Raw genomic sequence first — 13467 nt, 5'->3', positions numbered from 1 at the left:
ATGTGACTTGCAATGTGGATATTATGTATGCTAACCTAAAGAAAGTATGGAAAGTGAAGTCTTGGCTTCAGTGTTTATAATTCTTTTTAAGTAGCATATGAAAATATTTTTCTAATTATCTGACTAAGTCTGAAGTATTTATAGTTATTTTTTTTGAGGTTATATGTGTCTCATACAGACTTGTTTGCACTGGGCTAAACTTTTCCAAAAAAATTATGTGAATAAAAAACAAAATCAACTATAACCTAGCTTTGGCAAACTGTCACAAATTCCAGATTGTATGTAACGATTTGCAGGGTGTCAGTAAATGTGAAGGTGGGCTTCAGAAGTTGACTTAAAAATTGGCTTAAAAGCATAAAGTGCACTCAAATGCTGTGCCAGAGAATAGTCATTACCATATTCATGAATTATCTTTGTTTGTATTTTAGTTCCAAGTGCTGCATGTTAATTTGTGTGGCATACTTTATGCCTTATTCATTATACATTAGCATTTGAAAACATTTCAACCTGACTCCTCAATGTGAATTGTGCAGTTTATAGAGTTTAAAGTTTTAGAATTACATTATGTCTTTATCTCCTATGTGTATATAAGGGAGGTGGCACGTGCATGCCATGGTGATCATATAAAGGTCAGAGTATTAGTTGTCTCCTTCTACCTTTATGTGGGCTCTTAGGATCTAATCAGGTCATTAGGCTTGGCTGCAAGTGCGCTTGCCTGTTGAACATCTCACTGGTCCCATTTTCATTTTTTAATAACCACAGATTACTGTAGTAAAGGCAAAAGCTTTGAGTTAGAAAAGAGTGGGCTTTTTTCTTTGACAATTGAATATAATCTCCAAGGATTAAATTTGCTAATTATGCTTACTTATACTATAGCTACATTATAATGCTTAAAAGCTCATACAATTAGTTTTAAAGATAGCATTTCTTGTAGACAGTGATGTGGTTTCTACTTCCTCCGGACTCATTTTCTTTAAACATATATAGATATAGCTGTCTATATAGCTATATACATCTCTACACACACACACACACACACACACACACACACACACACACACACACACACACACACACACACACGCCATTTGTTTAAGAGGATTTCTAGTTTATTTTGGAGCTGTGACCTGTCCTTCCTCCAACCTTCCTTTGTAACAATATTCTTTGATTCTTGTGTTGTTTAAGATACTTTCTCTGGGTAAACTTTTAGGTTTGTTGTTATGGCATTTAAATAAAAATACCATATAAATAAAATTTAAAAGGGTGGTGGGGCTTGAGAGATTGCTCAGCGGTTAAAAACAATGGCTGCTCTTCCAAAGTTCCTGTTTCCAATTCCCAATAACCACATGGTGGCTCACTACCATCTATAATGGGATCTGATGTTCTCTACTGGTATGCAAGCATTCTTAAAGAGTGTTCATGCATAAAAAGTATATAAATAAATAAAATTAAAGCACTATTAGTTTGATATTTTTAAAGGTATATATATATATATCTATATGTATATTTTATTATATATACAGTGTTCTACCCATATGTTTGCCTGAATGTCAGAAGAGGGCACCAGATCTTACTTTAGATGGTTGTGGACAACCACCATGAGGTTGCTGGGAATTGAACTCATGACCTCTGGAAGAGCAGCCAATGCTCTTAACCTCTGAGCTATCCCTCCAGCCCCTGAAAAGATATTTTTTTTAAAAAACAGTTTGTGTGTGCATGAATGCCTGTGTGGGTGGGTGTTCATATATGTGGAAGGGACATGGGCCTGGATATGCACTTGTGTGTGGAGGCCAAAGTTAACCTAAGATAATTGTTTCTCAGGACAGCTGTCCACACCCTTTTTTAAAAAGGGAATATTTTTATGTTATGTGTGTGAATATTTTACCCACATATGAGTGTGTTTCTCAGATGTGTGCCTTGTACCCATGGAGCATTTGATCTCCTAGAACTGAAGTGACAAACAACTGTGAGCCATTCTGGGTTCTGAGAACCTAACCTGGGTCCTCTGCTAGAGTAATGAGTACTCTTAATCACTGAACCATCTCTCTAGGCCCATCCCTCCGGCTCCCAACTATTTATTTGTTTGTTTATTGAGACAGGGTCTCTCTTGTGGTATCTGACTTGGCTAGGTTAGCTGGCTAGCACGTCCCAGGGATCCTCCTGTGTCTGCCTCCCAGTGCTGGTAATACAAGCATATACCACCATGCCGAACTTTTCACATGAGTTCTAGGGATTGAACTCTGTGTCTCATGCTTGGGCAGCAAGCACTTCAGAGTGAGCTATAAATATTTTCTTGTTGAAATCTGCTTTTCAGCCAGGTTTAATGACATATGCCAATAATTGCATCACTTGGGAGGCTACAGAGGATTGTTTTAAGATGAGTCAGAGCTCCATTTTGAATTTAAGTCTAGCCTGAGCTAAATCAGTGACACCCAGAGTCAAAAATCAGAATTTTTCTCTTACCTGTTAGATGGTTTGGGAAAGTTGGTGAGTATACTATCGGAGATTTAGATCAACTAATACTGCTCCAAGTAGGACACAGTTTTGGATTCAGCTTGTTGACGAGGGAAGCCTTGGATATTAAGTAATGGATCCATGTCTCTTCTTGGGCAGAGATTAGTGACATAGGTCATCGAGTGACTTTTTAGTATTTTCCTGATGGACTCGTATGATGTGTTAGTCAAACCTGTTGTCACTGTGACTGACACCTAAGTAACAATCTCAGTTTCAATGCCTTTACAGCATTGGTTTCTGCCTTCCTATTGCTGTGACCCTTTAATGCAGTTCCTACTGTTGTGGTGACCCCCAACCATAAAAATATTTCATTGCTACTTCATAACTGTAATTTTGCTGCTGTTATGAATAGTAGTATAAATATTTTTTTGGAGATAGAGGTCTGTCAAAAGGGTCGAAACCCACAGGTTGAGAACCACTGTTTTAGAAAGTGAAGACGGAATGAATGCTTATGTTAGCTAGCAGGCTTCTTCCTTCTTACCTTTTAAACCCCTGGCTTAGAGCCTTTAGGACAGTCCTACCTACATTCTAAGAAACAAAGCACTTTTGATTGGATTAATTTGACCAAGAGCAAATTTGAATTCTCCGCTCTGCTCCCTGAATCTTCTGGCTGGCTGTAGTTTCTAGTCACTGGCCAATATGTAGTCTGTTTTGTGAATATGATCTAACTGTTGCTGTGTGTTGTGCCTCTGAATCTGTGCTTCTCTCTAACAAAGGGCTTGGGTAGTACAGAAAGCATGACTGGAAAAATGTTGGTATTTATATTATCTTTAACAGAGTTTGCAAGGGGAGAAGCCACTTTACTGACCCCAGCTGATCCTGAATAGCACTCAGTACCACAGACAGGCATTACCAGCTTCCATCCACATATTTTCAACATTGATGGTGGATATTTGTTTTATGGTTCTTTCCCTCCTTTAGCTCATTTCAGCAAATGATCACAGTGTGTGTACTTACAACCCCCCCCCCAACACTCACCCCACTCACGCTGCAGGTCAAAGGAAAAGCTGACAGCATGGAAAATCCAAGGCACAGTAAGGTTGCTTACTGTGTTTTCTTAAAGGCAGGTTAAACTTAAACAGGTGATATACAGTAGGACAGCAAGTTGAGGACATAGCATTGTTTTAGTTGCATATAATACCCTCTTGTTCCATTGGTCTCTTGGTGAGGTTGATTTGAAGTATCCTCTGAAAGGAACATTTTCAACATGTTGCCTAAAGTTCAAATCAGGGGTTGTCAAACATTTTTTATTTTTTAAGGGTCAGTTACAAAGTGTCTTAGGTTTGTGCTTCCTATGCATTTCACCTGTAGTCAGTGGCTGCATTCTGGAGACAGTATTAAGAGTAAGGTGGCCTTGTGGGTCTGTTTGTGACTCCTGGCAAATGTATGATTCATACTACTTCTGCATAAAACTGTTTGCTAAGGAGACCATGTGAAAATCATTTGATAATTACTTTTAAAATACACCTCAAGAAATGCTGCAGTATTTGACATATATAACCTTAGTTGTATAGCCCAATGATCCTATATAACATGTACCATGTTAAAAATTAAGATTGGGTCCAGAATATTCCTAGTAACACTTAGCAGATTCCTTCATGCTTGCCTTGTACCTAGGTTCCCTTCTCCCATCGGTCATTGCTAGTCTTCTTTTAAAAAGATTTATTCACCTACATTTTATGCTTATGAGTTCCAGTTGTGAGCTGTTATATAGATGCTGGGATCCGTTCTTACTCTTAACTACTACACCATCTGCCCAGCGCCTAGTCAGTGCCACTCTTGATTTACAGTCTTTCCTAGTTTTGCCTGTTACTGAATGTTATATAAATGGAAACTCAGAATGTGTGAAATGATTCTTATTTTTATTTGAAATGTTAGTATAACGTGTTTTATGAAATGTGGTGGAAAGCAATTCAGGAGGCTGTTTACTGAAACACAATTTCATTATTTCGTTTTTATGTAAACCTCTGTAGACTTCAACTGTGGAAGTTGTTTGAAGTGTTCTGTTCTTCATATGACTAAATATACCATGGGGAGTTTTTTCACTAGGCAGATCTGACAAAAGCTGTATAGCTTATTAGCTCACCTAAGTCTGCTGGTTTAAATTGGTGGTAGTAACTTCAAAGATGGCTCATTCTGCCAAATATAGAGGAAACCTTCGGCCCAGATGTTGGGAAAGCTTCTTTTACACAAATTATAGAAACTTGATTATTTAGAGACTATAATTTGGTCATTTCTAGAGACCTTCTGGACAGTGTTGTCCCAAAAGACAGTCAAAAGGAGACAGAGAAGGTGACAGGCCAGGCCCTCCTCTGCTGCGACTTCTCCCTAGATGGCCTCCTACTTTGTTCTTGGAGCATTGTCTGTCTCCTTCTCCCTGTGGCTTCTCACAGAGCAGGTGTGAAGGAAGTGGAAGATTATTTTGTAGTGGAACAAGTTTCAGATATTTATTTTTCCTACAGAGTTCCTGCTGCACCCCTCTGCCTCAGGCCATTGCTTCCCCCAAAAAGTGGGTGTCTCGAAACACTTGCTCTCTGTGTCTCAGTAGTTTTTGTCTCATGTCTTTTGAGAGTGTGGCCAGGCCACAGTCTCAGGATTGCCAACTCTAGGGTCTTGTACTATCCCCTTGTTGGCCCTAAGCTCTGGCAGCCCTTTGTGAAGACCTGCTCATTGGATTACCAGTTTGAGTTTTTGCTTTGTTTCCTATTGGTATTCTTCCTGCTGTATGTAGAAAAAAAACAACAGTGCACTTATCACACAGATGGCCATCCTAAAAAGTTTTTCTTAAGCTTTTACCACCACACAAGGACAGATGTCCTCAAGACCCTCTGGCAAGTTTTCATTAATCTTAAATTCATGAATTTCCAGGTATTCCAACATTTTATCTTTAACAATATTGGCCAACCTTGTGGATGGAACATTTTGTATATTCCCATCATACTCATGTTTTGCCAAAATTAATATAGCATCAACTTTCATTCCTTCATAGTGACCATAGTTTGACTCATACATAGGACACACAACAGAATAGTTATTGGTGAGTGTTCTTAATATGTTAGTACTCGAATTATACATGGCATATTTTCTGGTCATGTCTTCATGATGTAGCCTCCACATCTTGCTGAGATAAATAAATTTCAAATGGGAAGTTGTTGCATGGTAAGAACCACCTACCCATGCAGTACTTTCTGTGTATTTAATACTGTATTTTCAGAAGCTGGCATTTATGTTTTACACAGTGCTGCCTCTAAATACCATGGGGTACTAGCATGCTGATGTAAACTGTGACATGTTGCTTCCAGCATCTCAGATGATAGACAATAGTAAACATTTTACCCCACCAAATATCAGTTTCAACCACATGATTGAGGGGGAAAAGGCCAGATCAACCTCCACCACAAAAACCTGATGACCATATAAATGAAATCTTTCCCCAAATTAGAGAAGGAGATCACTTACAACAACTCAGGAGTTAGTTTCATCATGCTACTTTTCATTAGGAGTGACTAAACTAGAATGAAGTCCCTAAAATAACAAAGGAAGTAAATTTCCAACTCAGTTCCATGAATTCTCAGGGAAAGTTGGAGTTAGGGTAATGATATTCACCACTGTCTGGTGGGCCAGCCTCCAGCAGCACAGGACTTTGATAGGAATCCATAGAGTCGGCAAGGCTAGACTTTTCTGTCTGAGTGGGGCTAGGGAAAAAAGGCACTCACAAACTCTTGATGATTTCCTTAGGAAATCATTCTCTCTCTGTCTTTATTCTCTGTCCCTCTTCTCATGTTTTTCACTTTTATACCCCAACAGAATCTTCCAGGCAGTACACGAGTCAAAACAGTTACATTCCATTTTTCAAGTTCATGATTGTAGTTAAAAGCATGTTTCTCATCTCTGTCACATGGTTAAACATTTAATGTATTACAGGTGAAAAACAGATGGTTTTCATACCCACGCAACTTGTTATAGATTAACTGTGTGGGGAAGCAAGGTGTTCTTGTGGGGTCTACTGGCAGGTTGCATTTTGCAGTTACAAAGAAAGGGCAGTTACTTAACCTGAAAGATAATCTTACAAGGAATATTAAAGAAATCACAAACCTAAACTTTTATATATGAAAAAGAAATCAGTGTTATGAGCAGTTTCCCACCAGCACTGGTACCAGTACTGCGTCCATCCCAAAATAACACACAGAGAATATTATAAAGTTGTTGGCCAAAGGCTAGAGCCTCATATTAGTTAGCTCTGTCTTAAATATTAACTCATTTTTATCAATCTAAGTGTTTTTTTACGTGGTCTTATCTTACCAGAGAAAGGGTCCAGACCTCTTACTTCTCATAATCTACATCTTGACTCCTTTCTACTTCATCTCCCAAAATCTTCCTTGTCCCACCTATGTTATTTTCTTATTGGCTCACAGGGCTTTATTCATTAACCAATATTTACAGAATGACATCTGTGATATCTATATTTCTCCTCTTGTTTAGGTATTGTGTTTATATAGTTCATTTAAAAATGTAATGGATAATTTAGTACTTAGGTTTTCTAGATATACAGAGATAATATTTCAATTGGATAGGCATTCTTCAAACCTTTCAAAGACCTACAGAATATGGCATTTAAAATGGTTTAGGGTTTTTCTTAATAGTGAGACATAACTGCTCCTGGCAACACCACCTGAGTCAGAAAGGAAGATGGACATTGAAGAAAAATGTTATGGAGTTTGCTTTCAATATGGAAAGACTAGCCATTTGGGCAAGAAATTGCTCTTGTCTGGACTATCTGACTTTATGCTGTATAAACTGGACACACAGGACCCACAGAAAAGTGACTGCTGATTCAAGATGGACATTGCTACAGAGTTCCTGCTTCATGAAGAGTCTGCCAGACATTCTACAGGACACAGAGAAAAGTGACTGACAAACTGCCAATACAAAAAGACAGTTTAAACTTTCCTGCTTTGCTGAGGAGTCTGCCAGACACACTGTGGCCTATGGGCTGAAGATGGAACATTACAGAAAAACTTCAGGTGACTGACCAGACAGCGAGTTGTCTCTGTCATTTTAGAGTTTATATATTATCCTTCTGTGGTCTTTGATGGAATTGAAGACAGATTAAGTTATAGTTTTCCTTATTAGGATTAAAGATAAGTTACATATAAGACTTTAAACTCACAAAGATAAGATAGATGATAGAATGTTTTCTTTAATTCCTGATAATGTTAATGGACTGAATACTGTTAGCTATAGTTCTTAATTGATAACTGTTTTGTTATATGTAATTTTACTGTGTTAAAGTTAAAGCCCTTCTTTTTATTTAGACAGAAAAGAGGAGATGATGGGAGATATCATTTTGTAAATAGGTTTCTCTTATTGATTAATAAACAAAGCCCTGTTGGCCTATAGGAAAGCAAGATAGGCAGGACTAGGAGAGAAGGAGGATTCTGGGAGATGTAGGAGAGGAGTCAAGATGTAGTCTGTGAGAGGAATAAGAGGTCCCAACTAACACACACACACACACACACACACACACACACACACACACACACACACACACAGAGTCTCTTTCTCTCTCCCTCTCTCTCCTCCCCTGCCCCCCTCCCTCCCTCCCTCCCTCTCCGGTAAGACCATGTGGAAACACTTAGATTGATAGGAGTTAATATTTAAGACAGAGCTAGCCAATAAGAAGCTCTAGCATTGGCCAACAGCTTTATAACTAGTAGAGTCTCTTGTGTTTTGGGGAGCTGACACAGCTGTGGGTGGCGGGAAAGTGCTCTTAACAAATCAGTCAGCTCTATTTTAAAGCTTTAGGGTACATATCCATTCGTTAATAGTTTTTTTTTCTTTAAATCAGGATATTGGGGTAGAAATGGGTATAAGGAATTATCACCTTTGATCATCAACCAAACCTAGCAATGAGAGTATGTCAGCCAGTAATAATTGGACTGCTTTGTTCTTGTTCCCTGACCTTAAAAAATTCCCCATTCAACTATGTGCCTTTCTAAAATTTTAGATTGTCTTCTTGTGTTTTTCACCTCAACATTATTTAACAACAACATCTTGGTCTAACTTTGTTATTGTCAAAGATTTTTTTCAGCTGTGATGCACTCTGAGCCCTGTGAACACATCTCCCGACATTAAGGTTAAAAGAATTTAAACTAGCTGGGTTACTGGGACTCAATTGTTAGTAATTAACTTAAGCTGCAATCCATGCAGACCCTTAGGTAAAACTCACAACCCCTGGGTATGAAACATACCCTTGTATTTAAATTTATTCATCAAAATTGTGTATAAGCTATCATTATCAATTTAGACATCTTAGAGAGGGGTCATCTTCTTGACAATCACAGGTAAAAATGTCCAGTAGAACAGTATGTTTCCAAGAGATAAGCACATTATATTACAGGCAGTGGAGATCTCCCCAGGTCCACTCACACCATGCTAGATACCAGAGAAAGAGAGCTGCAGCAAATATGTAAAGGCACAACAGAAGCAAAAGACATTTCAGGGTCTGCAGTCTGTGCCCTTGCCTAAACGTGATTGGCCCATGAGAGGATTTCCTTCTGGTGGGCTGACACATGGAATTTCAATTACAACTTGCTGCTCCTCTTGCATGGCCAACACGGAAGGTATTTCTGACAGGCGAGGTTTCACAAATGTAACCTTTGATACATAGTCCTGGAATCATCATCACAGCTTTCACAGTGCTTACAGAAGGTAACAATACAAGGAGGATACTGCCATTTCTCTTTGACACATGTGGAATTGAGACAGAAAGGCATGTTCTCAACCATATGCTAATAAGAAGTGGGATTGGGTTTGAGCCTGGACTGTCTTAGCTATGTTAGTAGTATACTTCTTCTGTCTGAAGATAGCTTCCATTAAAATGAGGGAAGCAAACCACACAATCCAGAAAGTCTAGAGCAAGGTGAGAGAAATTCCAAGACTGAAGGTGAGGTGATGTTCTGGTGGTAATACATGAAAAGGTCCAGAATGGAACAGATCAACTAGACTATTCCAGGAAAAAGTGGAAGAGATGATTTTTAAAGGGGAGCAGACTTATAAAAGGAGTGTTCATTCTAATATAGTGTAGCTTGCATAAAGGACATATAACCTTTATGAGATTAACTGTGAATGTAGTTTTCACTTAGAACTGTGATTTGGGGAGGGGTGGGAAGAAACCATATAGTGTATATACATACGTGGGACCAGTGGACATGATATAAGCCCATTAAATCCTCCTAATTTCATAGTCAAAAGTAAGTAGGTGATATTTGAGGAGAAAAACCCAGGGCTGTTCTAGGACATTTACAAGTATGGCTGGAAACACCAGAAAATTCTCTTCAGTGGTGTGAAAGTGGTTGCCTCTGTGGACTGGAATTGGAAGTAGGAAGGAGTAAGGCCAATGAATACTGTTACTTTATGTTCCATTTGTGTTATTTTACACAACATGAACCCAGACCCCAGGATTATTCTTTTCTTTTTCTGTCACAATTCATAAACTTACTGCTTTCAAATCTTGATGACTCTATATTCAAAGATCTGTGGCCTGTCCTCTTCTGGCTGTCATTTGGGACAGCCACCAGCTCTGTTGTGTGAATTCTTGCAGTGTCTCCTCTGAGTTTGCCCTTGTTCTCGTTGATTCTTTTTGGCATCTGCACTGTTGCAGTTAAAATACAGTTTATGTTGCTCACTATGATATTAGTTCTCTAAATTCAGAGTCAGAAATCCTTCTGGCTATACATATCCCTCCCCTGCTCACTGTCTCCACAGCTTAATCACCATTGGATGGGTGTATTTTGTCTGTCTTGCCTTATTACTCAGGGTGGGTTTTTCCTGTTGTTTTCCATCTGGCTTGTTTTTTTTTTTTTTTTTTTAATTTATTTTTTTTTTTTTTTTTTTTATTTCCAGAGGTTAGCACAGTGCTTGGTATACAGTAGACACTTCTTAAACAGATGTTCACATAAGTATGTTTTCATAAATGAATAAAGTTAGGTGATACATCAGTACACAGGAGGCTGAGGCAGGAGGATTACCATTCTGAGCCCAGGACTGTTGAATGACTATTTTAAAAAGTCAGTTAAAGTATCATTGGCTCTCAGCTGTTTGTTGTCTTATGACATTGAGCTGTTGTCCTGCTTAACCACCCACAGCAGTGTGAAATAGAAAACTAAGGGGTTCTAATTGAAAGACTTGTTCCCATTTGGGGGGAAAATGTTCTGAGAATGACACACTTTAAAAATCCATACTATAACCTATCCTTTTACAAGGATTTATAGTAGTGTTCCTGGTTCGGGTGTGTGAATGTGGCTGTTCTCAGACTGAGTGTAAAGGCACCTCATAGATGTCTTCCCTGTGGAGCAGCTTGCCTAAGGTTCTAGCTGTGGAACGTCCCCCACAGCCGACTCCTTGCTGAGAACAGTTCATGACATGCTTGGCTGCCGACTGAAGCCCTCATGTCTCATCTTTCCTAGCTGCACCTCTCTTCCGTCTACTCTGTCAAGGCACTTAGAGATGCCAAATCAGTGATGTCATATGTGTTTCCATAGCTACAGTTCAAATTTTGCACATGTGATTAGAACTCAGCAGCAGGGGATGTTGGGAGTATGGAAGGGAAGTTCTTTATCCTAAAGCAAATATCTGGTTAGTGGGAGAAATATGAAGTCCAAAGTGAATAACCGCTCTTTCTTCCCATTGCTGGTCCACATGGACAATGTTTGGATCTGGAAAAGACTCTTAAAATACTTCAGCATCATCTTCCAGTGATGTTGAATCTATTACATAGCTCAGTTTACAGTAGTTGATATCTGTGTTACCACTTTTTACTAGGAAACAAACTGATTAGTTTGTTCTTGATGGTTATATTGAGTTTAAGAGTTACTTGATATAGACACAGCAGCAAACAAGTGTGAGCTCCAGACCAGCTAGGGCTGCTTCTGTGACCCTGTCTAAAATTATAGACAAAACTCAAAGCAAAAATAAAAGCATTGTTTGAATATTGAGTTTAAGAATTCTAAATAATGGAATTTTTAATGCTTTCTTCCTGGATTTCCAGCTGTTTTCAGAAGTTACTGGTTTGCATAACTGCAGTCCCATATTTCCTTCCTTTTTTTTCTTTTTAAGCTTTTAAAAGAAGCTTTTATTTATTTTGTAGTATGTGCATTACAGGAAACAAAACACAAGAAGCCAAAAACTGTCTCCCAGTCACAAGCAGCTCAGCTTGATGTGTCCTTCTAGATTTGTGTATAGGCTTGGAAGGAATTTTTAATTTTGTGGTGGGTGAAAAAGCTAAGAAAAATAACTAAAATGTAATGAGTAGCTAAGAATTTTAAAAGGTCAGAACCAAAGGATAAGTTGAAGGAAAAATGTTATCACCTTCAGTGGTTGTCATGGGTAGTTAGGATTAATTTTCTCTTGGGAACTATTTGAGGTGGGCTAGAGTTGTGCATTCTTTCTGCTCTAAACACTCCATTTGTGGGAGTGTTCATGTATTCAAATATGGATGCAAGACTGTATTATTTCTAGGGTTTTTTTTTTTTTTTGTCTTTTGTTTTTTTGTTTTTTTTTTTACTCCTAGTTTTTTATAAGTTTCAAACAAAATATTGTAGTATATTCAGAGGTAAAATTTCCCTGACTTGAATGGACAATGTAAGAATGTAAGAAGTAAGGTTTTTTCCTCCTGCTGCTGGTCATGTCCCCACCGCCACACCAGCCCCAAATAACACACTGAGACTCTGTATTTGATATAATGCTGTTAGCCAGTTACTTGTTTCTTATCAGCTAGCTCTGTCTTGTAGTATTAACCCATTTCTGTTAATCTAATATTTCCACGTGCTTTCATCTTACCGGGGAATGGGGCCTACATCTGATCTCCCCAGCTTCTCCATGTTGACTCCTCCTTACTCTTTCCTCCTTGTCTCCTAGTCCCTCCTATCTTCCTTTCCTATTGGCCAACAGTGCTTTATTCATTAACCAGTATGAGAAACATATTTACAGAATGACATCTCCCATCAGGACGAGGTCATTTTTCATTTCTCAGGAGTTTCTTTATAGATGCTTTAACTTTGGAGATATGGAAACCATATCTTTGAACATGCTTTTCTCTACCCACACTCAGAATGGCTGACATCATAACCCTATATAATACATATTTTTTATTAATATTGTTGTGATAAGCCATGCCCATGAGCACACACTGATCTAGGTGTCCTCCTGGGTGGAATCACTGGTGATACTATATTTTGTAGGGACATTGACAAATACTACAGAGAAAGGTAGTTAGAAATAGTTCAGTCATATCATAATAAACCTTTATTTTATGTTCTTAGGGACTGAAGAGATTAATGACAATTTGCCAAAAGCACTTTCCTACGGACCCATCAAAATGTGTGGAGTATAATGCACTATGAGATCTATGTACAGCATGTACATAACAAGAAACCTCAGCAAGGAACATGCGAACTTCTGGCCATACCATACAACAGAGGAAGAGCTCCACAGTAGAGTTTCATCGGGTGCAGTTCTTGTTGGTCTTAAAAACTGTGTTGCCTTTCATATGGTATTGGATTGCAAACAAATTTTTGTGTGTTGCTTTCATTTTGATCAGTTGAAAAATTAAATTTTAAAGCTGTTATCCATAGTGTAAATGTGTAGACAACAAGAAGAAGGGGTTTTGAACTGACCTTTTCTCCCCAGGACCTAAAGTGTGTCATTAGATAATTAGAAACATTTGAGAGTGGGTTTAAGCTTTCTGTAAATTATCATGATTTGCATATTTCTCTTATGTGGTATTTATAGAAAATACTTTTTGTATTTCAACAAAAGTGTGGGACCATCGAATGTTCTTTTACAGTTCTTAAATGTTTTTTTTTGTTTTTGTTTTTTGTTTTTTTGTTTTTGTTTTTGTTTTTGTTTTGATTTCTGCCATCATGCCATAGAATATAAATGTTACTGTTAAAT

At 38.2% G+C, this 13467-nt stretch overlaps 1 protein-coding gene across 2 annotated transcripts in view; it reads left to right on the top strand.

The window, feature by feature from the left end:
* Prpf18 (pre-mRNA processing factor 18) overlaps nucleotides 1-13141 on the top strand; it is a 35926-nt gene extending 22785 nt beyond the window's left edge. For both annotated transcript variants that reach the window (XM_051205810.1, XM_051205808.1), the window contains one exon: nucleotides 12837-13141. In XM_051205810.1, coding sequence (XP_051061767.1) covers nucleotides 12837-12917 — 81 coding nt within the window. In that variant the 3' untranslated portion in view covers nucleotides 12918-13141. The remainder of the gene's footprint in view (nucleotides 1-12836) is intronic.
* The last annotated feature ends 326 nt before the right edge of the window (nucleotides 13142-13467 follow it).

The sequence above is a fragment of the Phodopus roborovskii genome, unplaced genomic scaffold (assembly GCF_943737965.1).
Source record: "Phodopus roborovskii unplaced genomic scaffold, PHOROB, whole genome shotgun sequence".
NCBI classification, from domain to species: Eukaryota; Metazoa; Chordata; class Mammalia; order Rodentia; family Cricetidae; genus Phodopus; species Phodopus roborovskii.
The sequence above is the reverse complement of the archived record's forward strand: the minus strand, read 5'-3'. Positions and strand labels throughout refer to the sequence as shown.